Here is a 24,516-nt window from a genome sequence, read left to right as displayed (position 1 = left end):
GTAGTCTTGAAAGAAAATAAACTTCTGCCATTTTTGTGGCATCCTGCCTTTGGGTCCTGTAAGAGAGCGGTTTGGAAGTTATTGGGTGACAAGGGAGAAACCTGAAGAAATAATGAGTACAGACTGTAAGAGACCCTGGTCTGCCTATGGTGTGCTCAGGGCATTTGAGGTATTTGTACCCAAAAGAGAGCCGCATACGTCAATGTAGCATACTTGGTTTGCTGCCAACAAGGTTTTCTTGAGAAGAAAGCAAGGGTCGAGCTTTTCTGGCCAGCTGTGTTTGGGAGTTGGTGGGAGTGGTGTAGTGTTCGGAAGGCATGTGTGTGTGTGTGTGTGTATGTGTGTTTGTGGAAGTGTAGGGGACAGCACTAACTGGGATTCACCTGCAGTGTGTGAATGACTAGCCAATGTGTGTAGTTCTTCAATGTCCATGGCCTTCATTACAACACCAGCGCTAAACCACGGCGCTATTAGCACCATGGTTGGTGCCGGTGTTGTAACGGGTCCGCCATGGTTCAATGGGTTATTACCACCCCATTCCAAGGTTGGCGGGGCGGTAATTCCCCATTGAACCATGGCCCTTCCCCATTCCCATTTTCGCCCCATAGGGCTCTATGGGAATGGGGAAGGCGCTAAGTACGGTACCGCAAATTGCGGTACCGTACTTAGCACCAAGGTCCCCTTGCGGGTCCCTACTTTAACGGCTGGCATAGACCAGCCGTTAAGGTCGGGTCCTGGAAAGGGACCTCGTAATCAGGCGCTAATGGGTTAACGGCGCTGCAGCCTTTTACGGCGCCGTTAACCCATTAGCACCAGGGTTGTAATGAGGCCCCATATGTCTGTTTGAGAATGTCCTCAATTTCACTCAGCTAATATACGCCACTCCTTAAATGCCACCCTAACCTTTTCATGAAAGCATTTAAAAAGTGCTGCTTCCTTTTTGTGTTTTATTCTGGGGAACATTCCAAACCCTCATTCTTGTACCACTCTAAATCTTCCCATCAGTGCCTCACCTTCACTCCCCCTCACAGGGTGCCCAATCGATTCTCATTCAGCCCCCCCAATCCCTATCCCATTATCCCAATGCCTTCCCTCCAACCCGCTGCTGACCGCTCACCTCTCATCCAGTCGCCTGCTGCTCAGAATTATGTTGTCCCCCAGCATTATCATGTACGCTTGCTGCTTGGGCTGTGTGGAGCCATATGTGTCACTCTCTCGCAGCCTTCTGGAGCTGAACACACTCATGCATGGCATTCACATAAAGCAGTGTTCCTGAGGAGCAGCGTTTTCCACATTGCATTTTGGGTGGGTGGAATTGGATGTTTGCACTTTTCACTTAACAGGGCGTGTGAAAGTAGAATGGTGAGAAAGTTGGTGAGGGGCACAAACAATCATGAAGCCACATATAGTAACACATAACATGGCCTAGCAAGTCATGAAAGGCATAAAACAGTATGAACGGCCGAGCAAGGCAGGAAAATGCCTCTAAAGGCACATGACGGCATCCTCCCCTCATTACTAACAATCTCTGCAGACAGCTATTACTCTTTCGCATGTTGCCACTGTAAAACCCTGCCCCTGCCACTGGATCTCCCAAGTGAGGTGCTCAGAGAAACCGCCGCCATGCTATGAAAATGAAAGAAGCACATTTCACTCTTTTTAGTATGTTAGTTGACAAGCTATGAGCAGTGTCAAACCTCATTCTAACCTGCTAAGGTAATGTGCCCAGAGAGGCCCGCTGGGACTGTTGTATGCCGGGGCAACACTTGTCAGGTACAGAACTGTGTTTGTTAGGCATCAGGCAATTGGAGCAGGTAACAGAAACCTTGATAGTTTCCCCTACAAGTCTACACTGGTTCTATGCAGGCCTCAAGCCTCTCTAACATAGCACACACAGCCACAGGGTAAAAGGCTGCCTATTCATGGGAGCTGCCTAACTGTGGTTTCATAATGTTGATGAATTCCTGCAGGGGGTTCTTCTAGGAGTGATTGGTGAGATGAGAAGCAGGAAAGATAAGAGGTGAAGCGAGGATTGCTTTCGGTGTCCCACAAAGCAGGTTGCATTACCCTTGGTCAAAGGGGAGCACTGTGGTTGCAGGAAGATGAAGAGAATGATGCAAACAGGAAACAAAACGAAAGGTCGGCTGGAGTAGAAGGTGCAATCCAACAACACTGCAAATTTGGAATATCTCTTGCCCTTAACTAAGTACTAATCTCAATGGAAAGCTTTTCCCAAGAGCAAAAGAATGGCCTCTGGCATAAGAAACTATGATGGACATTACTCTTGCAAAGGAGAAGAGATATTTTGGCTTGCCATTCTGCATCAAAGAGTGTGAAGGCTTCCCAGAGATTTGGTAGGAGGCGCAGACAGCAACAGGCAAGGTGTTCCTTCCATGGGCCTAATTACAACCCTGGCGTTAAGGGGTTAACGGCGCAGTAAAAGGCTGCAGCGCCGTTAAACCCTTAACGCCTGATTCACACTTTAACGCTTGCTTTTTGCAGGCGTTAAAGTCCAACCCGCTAAGGGACCTTGGTGCTAATTACGGCACCGTAATTTACGGTGCCGTAATTAGTGCCTTCCCCATTCCCATTGTGCCCTATGGGCCAAAAATGGGAATGGGGCCATGGTGAATGGGGAATTACCGCCCCACCAACCTTGTAATGGGGCGGTAATTCCGCCATCCACCATGGCGGAATCCGGCGTGGACCATGGTGCTAATAGCACCATGGTCCAACGCCAGGGTCGTAATGTGTCTGAAGCTATGACAAGGTGCATTGTCTCCAAGGCTAGATGTCACCAGTCCTCGAATGAAACATCTCACAGAATCTTTTCTTCAGGGCCAGTCAAACACTCCTTTAGTATTGCAGATTACTGTGCTGCATGGTCTGCGGTACATGAAATCCTTTCTAGAGGAAACCTTCCACTTATTGCAGGTGCTCCCAAAACGGGTAGCCAGTGATTGCATTGCAGGAAAACATAGAGAAAGAATAAATAAAGGGGTAAAAATAACTAAATACAAAAATGAAGAGGGTAAAAAACAGTGGCAGGATGGAAAAATATCTCAATATTGCCAATAATATAGTATTGCAGGTTTGGGTTTAAGTGGGAAAAAACACAAATAGATTTCAGTAAAAAAAAAAAGTATAAAGGGGTGGTCGAAAAAGAGGAAAGACGGGTATATGTGGACACGAAAGACAGGTATAAGTGGGCCTAGGGTTAGGGGGTGTCAGCCTGTAAAGGGTATTAGCAAGAGAAAATAGGCAGAAAGTAATATGGTAACAGTGAAAAGACATTATAAAATCATAAAACCAAGATTGTAATTCTTAATAGGTCCACAAGATGACAGTCACAGACTATCGAAACAGTAGATATATACATCTGCACGTTACACCCCATTTCGGCGTGGCCAGTTTGGCACGGCCCGATTTGGCGCAACCAGTCCGGCGCAGTGATGTTTCAGGGCAGCTAAGAACAAGATTTTCCAAACCATTCTGAGCTCATGTTTGCATTTGTTTAAAAAGCCTCTAGGTTGCCATTTTTCAATCTGTATTCTTTTCCCATGCCATGCTGACTACACTGCTGAGTGTGCTCAGATAAGTCACGTTTTAGTGCGTCCACCAGGGGCGTTGCTGGGGGGGGCTAAGGGGGCTATAGCCCCTGATCTTTTGGTTGTAGCCCCGGATAGAATCTCAGGAGATACAGCCAAAAGACTAGCTAGCCCCCAGTCCCAACAGTTCTGACATTAGCGTAGCCCCGGGTCTTTTCCAGACCTAGCAACTCCCCTGGCGTCCACTGTCATTTGGTATACCATTAAAATGCAAAGTTATTAGATGCCGAGTCGATGCCTGTGTGTAGTGCCTACATGTTCGGCGTATATGCAGGGCGCTGAGTGGGTGCAAGTGCTAGCCTAAACCAAAAGCCCAAACATTTGGATGAGCATCAACAGGTCAAATGCTTGCCAGTGGTGAGATCGCATAATCGCTTTATAAATTGCCATTTTGAAAGGGTAAATAATTTCAAGCCACACAGTGTGGCTAAAAAATTCTTGTCTTTTGAAATATATACGTAGAATGCACTTGTGGCCACAGATGAAACCAACAATGTTAGTGGAAAACAACTAAACAACCATCAGCGCTGAGAGCCATGGAAAGGGTGAATGCTGCGCTTCACAAATAATGCTAATCTGGAAGGCAACAAAACTAGTCTCCCGTGCAGACAACAGGAGCCACAGGTATGCATTCTGTGTTGCTTTATTCCTGCAGGATACATTTGCTAAATAATTAACACAGAGTAATACAATTGGGACACAGAATGGGTTGGCCCTCGACACCATGTTGGAACCTTGGAATCCTAACTAACACCCCATTTCTGCACGACCAGTTAGGCGCGGGCCGATTACACTGCCACTGGTTCAGTGATAAATTACACCGAATCGGCTGTGCCGAACCGGCTCCTGTTGCAAACTGGCTGCGCCAAACCGGCTCCTGTGGCGAACTAGCCGCACCAAAATGTCCTGCTCCATATCTGCAAGTAAATAATATGGATGATGTAACAGGTATGACTTTATTTATTTTGAAGTTATTAATGTGTCTTTTACAAATGTATTTAGATTTTTGTCAGCAATAAAATCGCATAGAACCCCAAAACGCAAGAAAGATACTGATTCTGGAAAGGTGTCAGAATGCATACTCAAACTGCAGTGACGTCTGGTGAATTTTTTAACTGGAGGGGTGTAACAACTTCTCCCAGATATGCCATAGCGACCGAGCGTAGCGTGGGAGCCTGAAACAATCAAGGGTTTTTAAAAAAAATAATGGGTTAAAATGGTGCATTTTAGAGCACACTTTTTAGGAAACGTGGGCAAAAAACCAAACAGTTTGTAATTGGTTTTGCAGGGTAACCCATGAAAAAAATCCAATAGATGCAAGTCACCAACAGTGCCCAGGAGCATTTCTCCAACACATTTTCATGACTGGAGTGGTTGCATAAAAATGCCAGCCTATCTTAGTAATAACACTTAACATGCTTTCTTTATTATGCTACAGTATGAAAACATGTCCAAACTGGTTGCTCTAAAATGCCAGTCAAGCTGCATAATAACACTTATCATATAACACTTAACCCGAGTGCCCAGATGCCCTAGGGTTCGGCGCGCTCTACAAATTTCAAAATAAATAAAAACATAAATGCTTGCTTTATCAAAGATGTCCAATACAAAATGTCATACCACAATAAGAAATAGCTAGACTGGCTGCATTAAAATGCCACTCTAGCTACATAATAACACTTATCATGCTTGCTTTATCAACCATGCCCAGTAAAAAATGCCATGCCCGCCCCATAGTGCTACAGCGCCTTGCACTCAGACATAATCACATTATTATGAATGGGATTATGTGTAGTGCGAGGTGCTGGGGGGCCATGGGGCAGATGCATGTCAGGCGCTGGGGTGCCAGGGTACAGCCATGGAATCTTTTACTGGGCACAAATGGCGAGTAAAAACGGCCAGGCCTCCCCTTGGGCACCGAAGCGCCTCACAGGCACACACCAATTGTGTGCGTTGCGAGTTGCTGGGTGGCCCAGGCATGGCATTTGTTACTGGGCATCTATGATAGTTGCCCATTAATAAATGGCATACCTTCCCTTTGGGCCCTCCAGTGCCTCCCATTGACAAATAATCAATTATGTGTATATGTTTGGTGCTGGGGGGCCTCGGGGTCAGGCATGACATTGCATGTAAGGCGCTAGGAATCCCCGCGGACTGGGCTGGCATTCTTTACTGGGCATACCCAGTAAAAAATGCAATCCCTGCCCCCTGGGCCTCAGTGCCTCACACGCACACGATGAATGTTATTGTGTGTATGCGTGGCGCTGGGGGGCACAGTGGCCAGAACTGCCATCCCTGTCCCCTGGGCCCCACAGCGCCTAAAAAACACCCACAATTAAAGTGATTATGTGTGTATGCAAGGGGGTGGGGACACAAGGGGGCTGGCATCGTATTTTTTACTAGACATCTATCACAGATGTCCAGTAAAAAAATACCATCCCTGTTCCCCGGACCTCACATCGCTTCAGAAGCAGAGTTGATTTTGGCTGGTGGAGAGTCGCATTGTGCAACAAAGGCATTTCAAAAGGGGCATTTCAAAATCAGCTCCACGAACCAGCACAAAAACACACACACACACACACACATTGACACAATATTCACATAGCAAGCACTCTCGCATTCACACGAGCACCCATCATCATGCACTCACTCATAACACAAGCATACATGCATCCATACACATATTTAAACAATAAATGAATGATGAGCACACAAACACACATTTACACAACATACTGTTGCTGACAGGACTCGGATCGCGTAGCACAGAGAAAACCCTAGGGCCCAACAGGAGCCACTGTACATACAGGACCAATCCAATTCCCTACCAGAACCCCACAGGGGGCAGCGGACCGCAATCCATAGCCTTGACAAGGACCTACGGGTCGAAACACGTGTCGGCTGGCCACATGGGGACATAAGAGCCCTGACTGTACCTTTAACTAAGGGCGTTTCTTACAAAAACTAAATAAACAAACCCTTTCACAACCAAGCATGTGTGTCTCTCTCCGTGGAGCTGATTTTGGTGAGTGAGGGGGGAGGAGGGTCATTCAGCAAAGGCATTTTAAAAATACCTTTGTTCCACAATCCACCTCCTCACTGGCCAAACACAGCTCTCCTTCTGATGCGCTCTGGGGGACAGGGATGTGTTTTTTTTTTTTTTTACTGGACATCTATCTCAGGCACCTACATTTCTCAGGTTTTGTCCATAATTTCGGCCATCTAATAGAATCAAAAGCTTTTGATAAGTCAATAAATGCCAAGTATATCTTATGGCCTTTACTTTGTATGGTTTTTGCTTTAAGCAGATTTATTAGAAAGATGTTACATGATGTGCCATTGCCTTTAACAAATCCGGATTGCCATTGATCTTGATGGCCAGCTCCCTTGCTCCATTTGGATAGAGCTTTTAATATGAGGCACCCATAGATTTTCCCCGCCACGTCTAACAACGCAATCGGGCGGTAGTTGTCTGCATCTGTTCTTAATCCTTTCTTAAAGATTGGTACAACTACCGCCGATTTCCATGACGCGGGTACCATTGCTGTTTTTAGAATGCTCCTACATAGCTGATGCAAGAATTTAGCCCATAACCCCATATTTTGCTTCATTAGGGCTTTGGTAAGCCTTTCTGGGCCGGGAGCTCTAGAGTTTTGAAGTTTCCTTATTATGTCTTAGATTGTTGAAACTTCAATGTCCAAAAGCTGATCTCCCGATGTCCCACTTGCCTGTCAATTTCGAGGTATAATTGTTATTTCAACGTCATCCCTATCTACCTCTTGTAGTTCGGTGAAATGAGAGTGCCACGTCTCAGCTGAGATCGAATTGGCCAATAGCGCATCTTGTGGCGCATCCATTTCATTTATGGTCGACCATATTTCTGTAATGTTTTTTATTTTAATATTCATTAGCATTCGTTGGGCATCTTTATTTAACATACATTTCTTATGTAGCTTCAGCCAGTTACGATAAGATTGTTTTAATTTGTGGATCTGATGGGAGTTATTTACCCTCTTCTGTCATTTTAATTGCCCAATAGTTTTCCTTAGGGATTTTTTATTTTTGACAATCTGCTTGTCGTACACATACCGATGGGACATACTTGTTCTTGCTATTCACCCTCTTTGTTGAACTCTAAAGTCTTGTAATAATGGGACATAGTTAATACGATGAAGGCCATCATTTCCATTTGTTGAATCAATTATTCTAGATGTTTTTTTTGTCAAATCTGGGATTTTACATGCATCAATCCGCAATCTATTACGTCTGGGATTTATCTGTGGTTTAAATTCATAGCAATCGGAATCAACATAATTTACCATTTGACAAGACAATTTTAGTTGGTTGTGGTCACTCTTATCAGCTCAACAGACTTCCAATTTTCTTATGAGACCGGTCAAGTTAGTAGAGATACATATCTAATCTAATAAATATTTGTTGGTAATGCCCCTCCATGTCGGTTTCCCTGGGATATCTCCCTGAGTTATACCATTTAGAATTACACAGTCTCTTGATTACAAGGTTTTACACCAAGCGACTTTGCTCTTTTCTTTATTGTTAGATGTTAGTAGGATCTCGTTTATAGGATTATTTGCACTGTCGATACAAGTACAGTTGAGGTAACCCACAATTATAATTAGCGGATCGTTCAATTTAGATGTTTCTTCATCAATCAGCGCTGCAATATTCGCCTCCAAATTCCTGTTTCTTTGATCAGCTGGGTTCCAATATGTGTTAAAAAGTATTAAAATATGCGGATTAAGAGACTGATATTTGTCTAATTTCATTGCCACAAGTTGTATGAAGGGGGTTGGGTTCTTCGTATAGAGTAGGGACCACTCTAGATCGTTTTTTATTGCTACAAGGAGACCACTCCTTGCTCCTCCAGTTTGATTTCTAATTGCTGGATTTAACAGAACCCAATACGCTTCTATTAACAGGGTATCATGCAGCCATACTTCTTGAAGACAGACTACTTCCACTTCCTAGATTTGATTTTCCGTCTCACAGAATAAATGGGAAAACCCTCTAGTGTTCCAACTCAATAATGACCATTCCTTTCGTCATGCAGTTCCACGTCGGTATTACCCAAATTGACCTTTTACAATTGACCTTTTGCACAATTGACCTAATTATAGTGGTCCTAATTGATCTTCTGCACAATTGACCTTTATGTTATTATAGTTATTTTTATATATGTATTGGGTTGGTTTTGGATTGTAAATAATCTAAGGGGATTGGGTGGAGGGTTGTGTTTTTTTTTTAATTGGGTGGGAGGTTGCAGGGGGTTTCCCCCCGCATATATGTCCTAATTGACCTTCTAAATTAGGTCAATTCTCCTGAGGTCAATTGTGAAAAGGTCAATTAGTATACAACCGGTTTGAAAGATGCTAAAAAAGAAAAGTGCTCAACTCAATTGGAAGTGGTTGGCAAGCCTACTGGCTGAAATATTACATAAACAATAACGCCGTGGAGGTTGTATACTAATTGACCTATTTCTACTTTGGAATTTTCCTCTTTATCCTCTCCTCTTGAGTATTTTTGTTTTTGAGCATCTTTCAAACGATCTTGCTGAATACCTGGGGATTTTGAATCTTTTACAGACTTATCCTCTTTCAAATCAAAGCCTAGCGGTCTTAGATGATGGGCTTCCTCAAGCAGGTGGTGTTTGACTAATTTGGAAACCAAATTGATTATTACCCTGTCTGTGCGACGTTCCTCTGGGAATTCAATTACGGCAAGGTCTTTGGACGACACTATGCTGAGCTTTGGCACATGATGAAATAATCGAACTACATTTGCACGGTTTAGCACCAAACAGTCATCATAGTGGAACATTCTCTTTAAGCATAACTTCAAGTTGCCGTCCATCGCCTCTTCCTCCAGAATGTTATTGCCGTTTTGCTTACCTACATCCCCCTTTGATTGAGCTACTTTAGGTTTGGTCGGTAGATTTAATGTAACCTTTGACATAGGTTCCCCGATGTTAGATTTTACTTCTCCCTCTACTTTTTTCCGGGGGTAAAGCACTTTTGAGCAGGAGCTGGCGTTGGTTTAGGATTTGTCAGAGGTTTCAAACAAACCTTTATCCTGGATACTTCGGCATTTCGTCTGCCTTCTTTTTAAAGCAAATTTAATGGCGAATGTCTCTTGTTTTGATAAAGTATCTCAGCAATTTCCTTCATCTTAACACTAATCTTGCGGTCCTCCATAAAGTATTGTATGGGTGCTGAGTCAATTCTCTTATGGTCTTGAATTGTCTCTCCTCTGTCTCTATCCCTCTTTATTGCATCTCGAAATCTAGGGTGCAACTTTGTGCTGTCCTTATCTTTCTCTGAGGTTTCTGCTCCTGATTCATCTGTCCCATTTGAATCATTGATCAGCACACTATACTCAGCCGATCTATGATCATCATCTGTGATGCTATTGGTAGAGAGGTCCATGAGGTCAATATCGGTTGGCTCCTCCTGTCTTGGTTCATCTATCTCGCTCCACTTATAACTCACTATTCCATCCGTGATTGTCACAGGAGTTGGTTTCTTACACTTGTTGCTTATACCCTGTCTTAATTGTGGGATGGTCAGATTTTTAATAAAAACATGGCTGCTTTTCGACTTTATTTTAGGAGGATTTATCTGATTTTTCAATTTCTCCACTGGAGCCTTGCTGCACTTTTTTTTGTCTTTCCCCCGTATTGCCACTTTGCTTATGTCAGAGGAAGGAGGGCCCGGCGGCCTTATACTCAATTGTTTTATCTTTTTTTCTGAAGATTTCACAGATTTTCCGCTCAGCATTTTCCCCGACTTCACACACTGCTATTTCAAGCGTTTGTCCATTTCCTCCAGCATACTCAGGTATTTCAGCAACTTGAGTAGCCTTGGACTTCTCCAAGGCATCCCGGTCCTTCTCCTTATGCCTTGGTCTCGGTTGTAACAATGGGCTCTTTGCATACTCGGCCAAATGGCCCATACCCGGAAACCCGGATAAACAGACTCCTTCGGCCCCTGACTTGTTATTTAGGTGGTCCTTGTTTGATTCATTGGAGTTCAGGGCCACTCCTATATTCACCCCTAAAGAATCGTTAGATCTTGATTCAAGTGGGTCAACAAGTTTTATGTTTATATCAAAGGGGTCTAAAGTTCTGGCCCCTTCCGGATGACTGTAGCCTGGTCCCACTGATAAGCTTGAAAGTCTCTGTTCAGTTTTTTCTTTAATGATTGGATCTAAGATATCATGGATGAGTTTTGCGACCCCTGCCAAACTATTGTACATATTTTTTGGGATGGCAGTAATAAATCCTTCAACAAAGATCATCTTGGTATGAACCATTGCTAACATAGTAGACTGATCCTTAAGAGTATTTTCCATAGTTTCGTGGAGCTTCATGAATGGAGCCAAGATGGCCTTTCAAGTTGAGACCAGGTAGAAGTCTTTCTCTGCAATTCGTTGCCTATCTTTTGAATTTTCTAGTGGAATGTTGGATTCTTTATGACTTTCTGTCGTCATTGTCGCAACTTCAATCGTTGGTCTACCAGATGGTATAATGATCTCCTTCTGAGGATCTGAGATCATTGTGGCTGCTTCTTTCGTTAGAATATCCAATGGTTTTTCTTTTTCCCTCTGAAGTTCTGAGGTACTTGATGCTACGTCTTTCTTAGCTGTCCCTATAGATATTTTAATTTAATTCTGCCATTCATTAGGTATTGTGGCTACCTTTGTCAATGGTGTACCATTCTCCCTCACATTGTTAGCACTGTTGCCCAGGAAAACTTGCATACTCTTGGATTCAGTACATGTAGAGGTGCTCTTTCTCATCCGACCATTAGTTTCCAAACCTTTTTTTGGTTGATCAATGCCTTTAGCATTGGCAGCTTCCATGTTAATTGATTTTTCAAACAGTACTTGATCTGGTATTTCAAAACGCTCCATCATGCTTTGCACTTGAGGTGTCTCAGTAGCGTCATTAGTACGCATACAGCGATTTGCATTGAAATAAAAGCGGTGGCCTCTGAAATCATCCCCCATAGCCAAACTATGGGGTTTCCAACTATTATTCCCATTGTTGTTGAAACATGGCTTGAGGCTAAATGGGTTTCTGACGCTTTTAGACAGTTTCTCACTTGTTGACCACAAACCATACTTAGCACCCTCATTCCTAGCACTGACCACGTTTGGATTGATTATTAATTTCACTCTTTTTTTCTGTTTGCGTTCCCTCATAATTAGCTTAGGCCGATATTGTAGGGGGCCCCCCCCAACCCCGAGTACTTGTTACGGTCAGTCATGCAGCTCCCATCTATGACCATTTGGCTTTGACTCAGACGAGCAGCTCACCTTCCATTCAGGAATTGTAGCCGCTTTTTGATGATTGTATAGCACCGTAGGCTGGTGAGGTATGATCTCCTCTCCCGCTTCCACAGGCACCATCAGATCATTTAGACCTGCTCCCTGCTGGTTCTGTTCCTTTGATTGGGCAGGATGAGCCCCGCCACACAATCCGTCTCGACAGACACAGCCCCTTACCCCCCACCATATCCGCTGCCTCATTAGGTATTCCTTCCAAGAGTTCCTTGTGTGTTAAGCTGACCATAAAAAGCGCAGTGCTCTTTTCCACTTCAAATTTCATATTAAATGGGCAGCTGATCGGGGGAGGACTGCTGTCTGCCGGGTCACTTCCTGAAACATACAATTGTAATACTCGCCCATTCATCTCTGAGAGCACTTCTCTCCTCCCTCTCCTTAATGGACGATTGATTTCCATCTAGCAGCATAGAAGGCATTGCTGAGGGGGAGCCGATAGCGGGGGAGGGGCTGAGTTCAGACATCCCAAGACACTGCTTGATTTCCTCAACCTTCCTCTGCCTTTCCCGCGCTTACCGTCTCTCCTGCAGTCTTCTCCGCACACGACCGGGAAGTCTTCGGGCAACCGCTTGCCGCCTGACACCAGACACTCTGCACACACTCTGCTACGCTTCGCTAGGGGGTCAGGTTTTATGGCAACAGCGAGCATAGCTGCAGGTGCAGTCTGGTGTTCAATTGCAGCAACGTGTTGCTAGAATTGTAGTCCTTCTCACAATTGTAGTCTATATGAAATCCGTGACTCGTGCAAAGTTAGAATTGGCCACAAACTTTCCCAAAATGTTAGCACACCAGACACTCTGCACACACTCCGCGATCTCTCGCTATGCACGTTCGTCATGGCATATCTGGGAGAAATATGTGTGCCCCTCCAGTTAAAAAATTCCCCAGCCGCCACTGACAGCATGCACTCTCTTTCACAAGAGCACCCATCATTATGCACTCACTCATAACACAATCGTACACGCATCCATACACATATTTAAATAACACATGCATGAAAATAAACTTATCTTCTGCCGCCAGTCCTGAAGGTCACTCCCCAGCGCTCCAACCCCTGATAGCATGAACAGGAATTAGGAAGCTTCCTGGTTTCTGCACGTGTGTAGGGGCCAAGCGTGGGTGATGATACGCCCCCCTCTAGCCTTCTCTGTCTGCATGTGCGAGGAGGTGCAGAAGCAGACATGCATTTCCCCAGCCAGCACTTCCAATGAGATATGCAAGGCTGGGGAAGCCAAACGCAACCAGCCCTGCATGGCTTATTGAGCTTGCATGCCTGGGTAACTAAACTGTCAAAGGTAAACAATGCCCAAAAGCGCTCCCTCTGCTGGAAAAAGCAGCTAAGGAAGTGCTCAGTGCTTCAATGGGCTGGCTCTTCGGCTCCCCCATAATAGGCAAGAGGGGGCCAAGACCCAGTGGTTTGATGCCCCCCTGACCATTCTGGACAACTCGCCACTGTCAAACAGGAGAATTTGCTCCATTTCACAAGCACTCCAGCACTACACAAGGGGAAGCCTATGTATTCCTTCCAATGTTTTCACAGGTAGATGTGAGATAATGTATGCAGCCGTTACAATTTTCGGAGGCATTTTATTTGAGTAAGTTCAAATAGGAGGTTTTTGCCTGTTCACAATGACCAAAAGAAACATTCAGGCTCAACATGTGTCACTCCTCCATGGATTCCCACGGATTGCCACTTTTCAAAAACGCATGATGCGCCTATGTTTCCCGTGGGAAATAGCTGCCTCAGATGTGAAACTACTTTTTGGGTTACAACAAAAATGTGTGTGTAATGCCGTGACTCTGCGGCAGACAGTCCCCCTTGCGGCTTGATTGCTGCTGCTGAATGATTTCGTGCCTCTGGGAGATTTGGAAATTATGTGGGAGATGGGGATTAGTCAAGGAAGTCAGTCCAGTTAATTGACCTGTTGCCAGAAGGCCATCTTCCATCTACACCGACTACCATCAATTTATGGACACCATATGTTTCCATGTCCAGGGATTGCACCCCACCTGTAATCCATAGAGGTGACATTATTTGCAGGGGCATCAGCAAAAAGGGGAGAATAATTTCTTATTGATAACACACCTCCACAATATTCTTAAGGTCGGGCTCGGATTGGGCCCATTTTGTGGGGTCTATAAACGTCTTTAAAAAATCACTTTTCTGGGACTTGGTACACCTAACTCCTGCTAGTAAGTAATTACTAAGACCCCTGACCATACAGGAGTCTATGTGTCTGTGTGGCGTCAAAAGAGATAGAATTGTTCTGTTCCTGGGGCAGTAATCGCCGACTATCTGAGCCTTTGGCGCCTAATATCCATTTCCTGTTTTATGGCTAAGGCCCTTTTTGTAGTAAAACCCAATCTTGCCCCTTTATGAGGATAATTCTTCTGTTTTTGGGCTGCTTTTGAGCAGAGCTCATGCCCCAAATGCCCGCTTTCCATTCAGTGAACCCTCTTGACACTGCTTTATGACATCCTGAAATATGCAGGCCAGTACCTACCAGAGCTGGAAGAGAATCTGCAACAGGGAACAAAGTGGGCGCAGGGCTACCCCTGGGGGTCCCTGGTAAAACACATTTGCAAAAAGGTGCATGATAACAAGGAGTAGGAGTAACTACGAATTGCCATCGGCTTCATGTAAGATAACTATTAGAATAGCCGGCCTTTAAACGTTCTAGCATGACAATGCTTTTATGGAGTGTTAAGGGAGCACCAGAAGATGGCAAAGCAGTGGAACGAAGATAAAGGAAAATCAATGAGAAAGCAAAATGTCTGCCAGCTCCTGTAATAGTAAGCTCTTTGCGCCCATTGACGCTGATCGAGGACATGAATGGAACACGCCATTAGTGGGTCTCGTAGTCCTCTGGTGAACCCCAGGAGACGTGATTGGTTTTGATGACTAACTCATTCCCTAAATTGCTTTAAGCGAACATGAAATGTTGCCTTCGCCTATTTCGCTCCGTGTGACTTGTGGGGTTGCCTATCAGTACGTTCCCTTCCTTACTACCTTAGTATGTCTCCGTGCTGGCGGGGACGTTCCCTTCAACTTCTTTCAGATTTTTGTCACACGTCGTGTCGATGTGCAGATTTCTGGTCTTTGGACTCAGTGCTCAGGGAGGAACATCGACACCAGTTAGGTTCTTTACTTGTTGCCATATTTGCCCTGAGTAGGTGATTTTGATTGCATACTATATATTCATCCATTTTATAATGAGATTCCACATTTATCCATTTTTCTTTTCGCCGTCTAGGGGTCCCTCGTTGTTGGTATCCATTGTCCACCCATCTTTTTGGCTAACCTAACAAAATCTAAGTCTTTAATTGGTGTTCCAAAGGTGTGTCAAGAAGGGTGAGTGGGCAATCCTTGCGCTATCTGTAGACAATGCCTGACAAGCTCCGATCCCAATGGAAGAGTATTGGCTCCACTGTGATAACTAAGCAATGCATTGATGCATAGGCATATCCACACACACACCCAACACACACTTGCACACTGTGCTAGGGTAACTCTCACAGACATTGTCCTTGTGTGCCCCTAGAAATCCGAGCTATTGCCCGTCTGACCTATTGACTCCGCCATCAAATCATCAAAGCATCCACCGACGGTAAAGTAGGAAATAGGAACACAAGCAAAGGGCAAAAAAGGTAAGGCCAGGGAAAGGATAGCAACAGAATGACCGCTGCTACAATCTACGCGTTACCTGAAGGCGGGACACATGCTCCGATCTTGACCTTTCTTTACTGCCTTTAACCTGGAAGGAAAAAAAACGGAAGCATTAAAACCCCAAATCAGCAAATGAGAAATATGTGGCTTGTGCATGGACTCAAGTGTTCATCAGGGTAGACCTGCGTTAAAAATTGGGAAAATTACATTGTAATATCGACAGTATTGGCCCACGGATAGGGAAACTAACAGACGCCCACCACTTCTAGAAGAACCATGAGAAGGTAGGTTACAGATCCAGCAGAGGTCGGGTTATCCCTGAAAGAGGTAGATCACAGACCCCCAATCCCCTGCTTCCCCCGTGCTTGTATTATCTTTAGGAATGCATAGATCAAGACCACCCAACCAGTTCTAGGATTATTCAAGGGTGAAGCACGCTGCACCTCCGCGGTACTGCTGGAAGTAATCAACGAGGTGAGTAGGAGCAGTTTCGCCGTTTACAACTGAGAGGGTGAACCCAAGGAAGGGACTTCACACAGAAGCAATAGTTACCACTTTTGCCCATAGTGAAGAAGCTTGCACCCAACCCGTGCCAAAGTTACTCTGGGAGTACAGTAACTTGCAGTATTATTAAACCACTATGTCAGATAACATTATCTTTGCAAGTTACTGCTCCCATGGAAAAAGTATTTGACATCAAAAGAAACAAAAAGGTATTTGTGAGATAGAACAACTGAAAATTGCTAACTACTATTGTATTATATTGTCCGAGATCCAAACCGCATACTATACCAGTGCATTTCCCACACTTTGGGTCTCATTATGAGGTTGGTGTTAGTGGCAACACGCAACTTTCAACAGCAGGCAGTCAACCCACCGAGCTAGCTTAACCAGCCAAACTACTCGGAGGCAAGCTAAATTCAGGGACAGTAGAAAGATTGCTCAGTAGGCCAGAAGGACTGAGCCGACTTCAACAAATGTCAGGCCCTAAGAGGCTCACCTACTTACCTGTGTCCACATCTGCCCCGCCCGTCCCACCCAACATCAAAGTTTCAGGAGCATCAAGCATACCAGCTCACAGTACACAGATACAGCCTCCCTATTCTCCTGATTTGAATAACCCTCAGTTTAGTTGTATTGTGGTTGTGCATTTGTTAAGTTGACTTTTGTGCAGCTAAGAGACCTTGATTCTATTCTTGGCTTCCGTCCTGGCAATATTGCGTGCTCATGGGCCTCTTTCTGCAGGCTATGCTCCTTTTGAAGACCTACGATGTATAAAATCAGGCTCAAGGCTGATAACAAGTGCTGCTTTTGTGTAGGCAAGGGATAGGCGCCTCGATGCCCATGGGCTGTTTGTGCGCTATACAAATGTAAAAATAAATAAAAATAAATAAAATAGGCCTTTGCCAGGCACTGCCATAATGGTACTACCTGGCCATAAGATGCCAACAGCCAAAGTGAAACCCTGATACCTCCGGGTCTGGCACGCTTTACAAATAAAGTGAGTACCTGGGCATATGATAGCAGTGCCTAGCAAATGCCTAATTACTATACACAAGCCAAAACGGTTGGCTTTGTCAATGCTTGTTTTAACAGGACTTCAGTGCAAGGAACTGATATAAATCAAGTAGCTGCAGTAACGCTTGGTTAAGGAATTGTGATTACACTAGTAGAACAATTAGGCCATTAACTCTCAGCAAGCAGCTTGGAAATAACACTAGTGGGCCAAGGTTTGATGTGACTGCTTGATAATGCTAGCTCAAAGAGATCCCAGCAGGATGTGTTTTGGGCCGGGTCGTTCAGGTAATGAGCAGGTACTGGGTGGGAATATCCACAGGAAATAGCATGGCCAGTCAATGGGTGGGAGAATAACCAAACAACATCCACACGCTGTGTATCCCTCCCCACATCCTATCTTTCTCCTACCCGTACTCCAATGCTATAGTTTCGGCTTACAGGTGGAACTTAGTTGGCACCTATGGCCAAAACTAAAAATGGATATTATGAATTGTGACGTATTTAAGTTTCTAAATGTCCTTTTTTAAATATTTGTTTATGTGCATAAATATGTTATTGTGTATTGGTTCTGATAGATACTATTACGGTATGACACTAACAGGCGCTAACAACATGTGGCCTTGTACATGACACCTAAATAAATAACTAAATAATAGCAGTCACATTTGCATAATTGTGGCCCAACATACTGTAGCAATAAGCCCAGAGACGGCGGTCCAATACCGCCCCAGGTAAAGCCCCGCGGGGCCCATAGATACAGGGGGCGGTATTGGCCTGCCATCAAGGGGCTCATTGACCCTAGTATCCTGGCCCGTTAGACCAGGGTACTAATTGACATTAGAGTGGAAAGTTTGATAAATCCAATTAGTTTAAGATGTATGTAAGTTAGATTAACAGTAGGCCGTATAAAAACCATATCCACCGGCTGGTAGAAGCTATAGCTGACATTCTAAACAGATCACGTTGGAAACAGCTACTCACAAATTAGAAGGAACAGGATGCTTTTGCAGAAATCTGTAATCTATAAATATTGAATTTGTTTTATAAAATGTAAAGACATGCAAATGGCACTGGTGCGTGCTATAAGTGGGAAACTGAGACAGAAACCAGCATGTGGCACATAATGTCCCAGAACCAAATCTGGCGGCCCAAGAAGAAAGCAAGCGCATGTACCTCCGAGGTGACAGACATACTCCCAGAGATGTCCACGCAGAAGACAATCAGGGCGTCTTCCACATCCACGCGGTCTCTTTGCCATTCAAGCGCATAGACTGCATCATTCAGGGGCCTCGACGGCACAGTGGCAGGGTTCATGCAGTTGGGATGATCGCAGAACTCACAGATCCACATCTACAAGGTATCAGTCATTAAATGAATTAATAGGGAACAAAGAGGGGGGCGCCAACCAAAGATATAGTTATTGACACTACCCTTATGTCGGGGTGTCTAGATTTTGTTCAAATTATTTCCAAATGCTGCTTCAAATAGTAGGCCAAGTATCTTTACAAATAAACAATCAGGTCACCAAGTGTAACCAATAAGGCAAGAATCCCTTATTAGTATAATAGTAGTTATTTTGTTCAATTTATTAGTTGTTTCTGTTATTCTTTTTAAAGCAAAAGTCATAAACGATAACAGAATTTAAGAAGGACATCAATACAATGTAACAAATTAAAAATAAAGAAAATATGAGGAAGAAAAGAGGTTACTTCTCAAAAAAGATTTTTTGTTGTCCAATAGTTACATAATTAGTGAGTTCGTATCATTTGAGTGAAGCAATAATCATTTTGAAACATGTAGGAAGGAAAAACAAAGAAAAATATTTATATTGTATACAAAAGCAGTTCAACAGTTATACAACACAGATAGAAAAGTATAGTGGCCAATTAGTTGGTCCACAGGTTTTAGCAAAGCTGGTTTATTACCCAGCTACACTCTGAGGGCCTAAAAAGTACAATTTTTGCGAACTAAATAGAATTCAGTCAGAGCAGGATCAAAATGATTAGTCCAAATGTATGTCACCAATTTAAAAGCAACAGAAAAAGAAAGGGAAGCCGATTAGACCAGAAGGATCAAACCAGGGTATGGATTAAATTCAACAAACAGAGGACCAAAACCATCGAGGTCCTCTGTTTGTTGAATTTAGTCCATACCCTGGTTTGATCCTTCTGGTCCTCACAGTAGAGCTAAGGCCAGCTCTGACCGCACAGATGTATATGAACACTTCCATTTACACCAAAGCAAACAGCTTCAACGTTGCAGGATGCAACGTTGAAGCTGCTTGCTATAAATCAAAGTGTTCATATACACCACACAAGTGTATATGAACTCTTCCATTTACACCAAAGTGAGCAGCTTCAACGTTGCATGCTGCAACGTTGAAGCTGCTCGCTTTAAATGAAAGTGTTCATATACACCGTTATGGTGTATATGAACACTTTCCTATGCACCACAGTAAGCAGCTTCAACATCCTGCAATGTTGAAGCTGCTCACTTTGGTGTATAGGAACGTGTTAATCTGTGTTCTCGGCAGCATTTTCATAAAATAACGAATCTGTCGTTATTTTACAAAAATGCTGCTGAGATTGGATTGCGCCCGTAACAGCTTAAAACAGGCGCAATCCTCACAGATCACTGTTGTGCTCTACGTGGACGCCCAGGCCCACTTGAGAATAGCAGTGGAGCCTGGGCGTCCTCTTTTGGCGCAGTGAATCCTGCTGTTTAGCACCTTCACTGCACCAAGATGAGAATATGGGCCTCAGGGCACGCAAACATAAGAAAGTGTTCTTTCATCAAGGAAGAACACTTTCCTTAACAGTAACATATTTGTCAAAGTGAAAATATGATGGCCTGGCATCAATGCCTCGACTTTTGCATGTGCCTAATTTATAGCTTGACAAGAGCCCTAGCAACTATGAGAAATGCAGGGTAGGCACTGCAAGAGGGTTCTCCTTCCCAAAGCCCTGGTTTTGCACGTCGTCAAGAAAAGGAGTTAAAAAGCAGCGCGTCTGAGATTCAGTTAAACTCGACTGCACACATTTTAGGCCTAATTCACAGAATCATTTTATAATTGCAAAACCCCATTGGAAAATGCTCTGTGAATCAGGACTTCATAAAAATAACATTTTCTAGAATGTAGCACCACTTTTCGTCTTTTTTTGTTTTATTTTAAAGTGTTAACAGTTTACAGGACACTTTTATACTCAAATAAATTAAAACTAAAGTTAAAAAAATATATATCCAGCCAAGTATGCACAAGGTTACATCAGCTTGTACAAAATGTGTAATAGAACTAAAATATTTCCGCTAGAAATTCAGCTTGTTCAAAATTTGTAAAACAATTAACCAAAATATTTCTGATATAAATTCAGTCATTTGGCGTACAATTAATCCCATATTTCCCTTCATGCAGCTTCCCCCTGGGACTTTCTACTCTTCAAACCCTGGAGAATGTCTTCTATGAGTATTGTCAAGGCTATTATTAAGGCTTGATTAGAAGTAAGCATTAGCCTTACCCATAGATTATCAGTCATAACCAGGGCTATCGAATCTAAAAAGCCCCCCAAATGACAAATTCTCTGATCCAGAAAGAAGGGGCACTCTAATACCACATGGAACAATGATTCGAGTGAGACAGAACCGCACAACCGGCACCCAGGTTTATCAGGTGGGTAAGGCGTTAAGGTGAAATTTAAGACAGAGATTGCAATGTTTTTTCTTGGGGAATTTCTGCAGGTAGGATCTCACACTGAACATGTTGGAAGATTTACTGACAATGAGAATTAAACAACTATCAAGCCGGTGTATGTTTCATGCAGTGTCAGTTTAGTTAATGGTGTTGGTACTGAAAGAAATATGCTTTGCTCATTGAACTGCAAAAATAAAATCCAACACTTAAAGGGCATTCAGTTCTGATAACAATGCTACTTTGCTCCAAGCTCACTGTCAGCGATGATGCTTGCGCAAACACATTTTTTGTGTTAAAATTAATTAGCGTTTTCCTCAATAATTCACCCACACTTACGGACTAGTCCACAAAGAGGTCATTATGCCCTATCCTTGGCTTAATCCTGCAGAGGACTAGCTAATTTACAAGGATTTTAAAATGAGTATTTTTTCCGACTTACTCCTGACCATGACCTTGTAAATCCTTATTAAGTCATAGTTACTTCTAGTAACTTATTTGTGAATCCGCCCCTAAGCGAAGGCCTGCCATTGCAATCGAGAATGGATGTTAATGGACCTTTCCATCTGTTATTGGCCCTCACTTAGCACAGAACCAATTATTTAAAAACAGTCATTTAGAACTGGTATTGATTGCATAATGCTAAATGTGTAATATTAAACAATCCAGAGTCTTGACAATAACCCAACATGCTTCACCCTGTACCAATGTTCTTGGCGCATCACCACATAACTCTCTGCCCAAGTAGGGATACACAGTTTGCACTCGGGCAAAAATATTAACCCCATGCATGTCTTTGGTTCTTTAATACTGAGATAAGAGTGCTACTTACTATGATATTCTGACCTTGATGGGTTTTGCTGATGGCTGATAGGGCAGCTGAGCAGTTGTAACACAGCACTGGTGAGTCACCCTTTTCAGCCAGGGATTCTGGGAAACAGAAAACAATCAGTTTACTTTGGTGAAAGCCTGACATTCAATGAGCTCTCACATCTGACCAATAAACAGAAACCATAGAGCCTTGCGCCACTCAGCGCCTTGATGCCTTTGGTGATTAGTTTCGCTATACAACTGTAATGATAATGGTAGAGGGTTTAATGTTCAGTGGCAAACGTTTACGTTTACGGTTACAAACGTATGCTTTCCATAATCCCATCTATATCTATATCTACTGCTCTTGTGGGAAGTTGTGAAAAGCCCTTGTTGAAATCATTCGTTAGTTAGTGTCTGAGAAAGCCTGTTATTGGGCGACAATACCCCCAGCAATTCTGCCTAGCTAGGTGGTAATGATCCTCAGCCCACGTTAACAGACCCAAGCACATTGAGGGCCTTTAATTGGAGCAAAGAGCCATTACCACACATTATGGCCTGCCGCAGAGAGGATTATCACAATGAGTTCCCCGAGATTATGGCAGAGAGGAGTAAAAGCATTTTATTGGGAAAAATCGGCTCATGGAGAGCACAAGCACTTTCTTCTGCATAAAAAAAAGACTTTCGGGATGCCCACCATGGAAATGGAAAAGGGAGTTTGCAGAGGTCTATGTCCATTTCCATGGTTAGCTCTGCAGCATGAAAATAGACAGGTAGCCTGGATCGGTGTGAGGTAGCTAAGTGAATTTGCAGAAAAAGGAATTGGTTTGCATTAAGGAGGAGCTAGGTGAAGCATAAACGGTGAGTAGCAGATCAGGCAAAATCCGGTTTTAAACGAGGGCATTCGACAACAGAGTTTTTAGCCTGTGATGCGAGCAACGTAATTGGCTGTTCCCCTGGTCCCCGGGTGGTAATATTTATGTAGATTGGCCTGGTCATATGAAGGGGTAAAATTCCTTTGAGGTGATAACTAGACTCCTATTGTATTTCAAAGGCAAGGAATAGCCTCCCCTTGGCTCCCTTTCTACCTCCAAACGGAAAATGAGTAATCATGTAAACTATGGCTGATCAGACAGAGGTCAGCACTTTGAACGCACGAGGGCAGAACAAAGGAGGGATCCAATTGTAAGTTCCCACACAGGAGGTAGATAATTATAGGTCCCTACCAATATTTGCTCATGCGCTACCTCATTCTCTTCCTCTCAGGGTTTCATCACAAGTCTGGCGGTAAATGAATTAGCGCCGCCAATACCGTTCCACTGGATCATGAGCTAGCGCAAATACCGCTGACTGTAAAATCAGCCGGCGCTACAACAGCCGGCCACAAGAGGCGCAAACACAGCTGCATCAGTACAGTGGTATTAGCGACGAAAACTGGCGCTAATACCGCCGAAAACACGGCGCAGTTACCTCCAGCTTGCAGCTGGAGGTAAATGAACACAGGTTCCTGAAATGAAGCCACAGGTTATCCCAATCCACCCCAGAGGGCGAGATAAGGTACTCCCCTACCCCAAACACTGTTTCCACCATCATGCTGCCACTAGCCACTGTAAACTGGGACAGGCAGCTGCTCGTGCTGCGCCTGGAAGTGGAGAGGCAGGACTACCAGGCCAGGGCACAGGGAGTATAGGGGGTGTTGTGGGGAGGAGGAGAGCCCAGGCAAGGCGTGCACCAATCCCCAGGGTTAGGCCCTCACCCTGGACCTTCACCGACAGCCAGTTGGTCACCCTGTACCGCCTCAACAGGGGAACCATAACAGAGCTGCTCACCACAATACAGTACGGGATAGGGTGCAGAATCTACATCCGCACAGCTGTGCCCCCACTGCTGAAGCTAGTGTCTGTCCTACAATTCCTTGGAACTGGCACCTTCCAGCACTCAGTGGCCATGATGCATGGAATGGCACAGCCCACATTATGGTCAGTGTTGGGTCAGATGCTTGAAGCCCTCCTGCGGCAAGTGCAGCGTCACATGTCACTGCCTACCACCCAAGCCCAGGTCAATGCCATGAAGGCACAGTTCTATGTCGTTTCCCAAATGCCAAATGTGATTGCTGCCCTACACTGTACCAATGTTGCACTAGTGGCCCCCCAGGGCCACAAAGCAGTGTACCGTAACCCCAAGCATTACCACTCCCTGAATGTGCAGGTGACCTGCGACCTCAGCCTGTACATCACCCACTGCTGTGCCTGCTATCCTGGTTCCACCCACTATGTCATGGTCCTATAGAACAGAACACTGCCAGGATACATGAAGAGGCACAGGGGACAACAGACCTGGGAAAAGCCAGCATACATGCGCTGTGAAGCACATGCCCAAACGGGGGGTGAGATGCGAATAACTACACAAAGGATGGCATGACAAGCGAATGCGAAATCCGTACTTGACCACCTCCCGCACCAACGTCACAGCATAGGCCAGAAAGCTTGCACATGTCGGACTTACCTGCATGGAGAAGCTGATATACACATACAGTAGTAACTATAAACATCAACATAACTACAGATAATACAATGCAACATGCACTTAACAAAGCAATGCTGACAAATGGCCACATCACCTCACACATCAACCCTGCCAGTACCATAACCATACACCCATGTGCGCCCAGATCACAATGGCAACCCAGCAGCCCCATATGCTCAGGGAGGGCTCATGGGAAAACCAGCATGCCACATGCACAGTGGAAATACACTGCCACATTATGGCCACCACGTCAGCTGCACATGTCACTGACATACACCTCAAATAACATATGCTGCAAGGGAACAGGGTGCATGTGAAGCAGAAACAATGCATGACACGAG

At 44.3% G+C, this 24,516-nt stretch overlaps 1 protein-coding gene across 1 annotated transcript in view; it reads right to left on the bottom strand.

Annotated features, from left to right (window-relative positions):
* The window catches only part of LOC138504783 (circularly permutated Ras protein 1-like), a 792,342-nt gene that overhangs the window by 726,299 nt on the left and 41,527 nt on the right, over window positions 1–24,516 (bottom strand). The window contains exons 3-5 of the mRNA XM_069625266.1: window positions 21,672–21,769; window positions 18,328–18,504; window positions 15,674–15,724 (exon numbers count right to left, since the gene is read on the bottom strand). Of these exons, the coding sequence (XP_069481367.1) occupies window positions 15,674–15,724; window positions 18,328–18,504; window positions 21,672–21,769 (326 nt within the window). The remainder of the gene's footprint in view (window positions 1–15,673; window positions 15,725–18,327; window positions 18,505–21,671; window positions 21,770–24,516) is intronic.

This window comes from Ambystoma mexicanum, chromosome 11 (genome assembly GCF_040938575.1).
Source record: "Ambystoma mexicanum isolate Mex_15411 chromosome 11, UKY_AmexF1_1, whole genome shotgun sequence".
In the NCBI taxonomy this organism is placed as follows: Eukaryota; Metazoa; Chordata; class Amphibia; order Caudata; family Ambystomatidae; genus Ambystoma; species Ambystoma mexicanum.
This window is presented reverse-complemented; position numbering and strand designations above follow the sequence as displayed.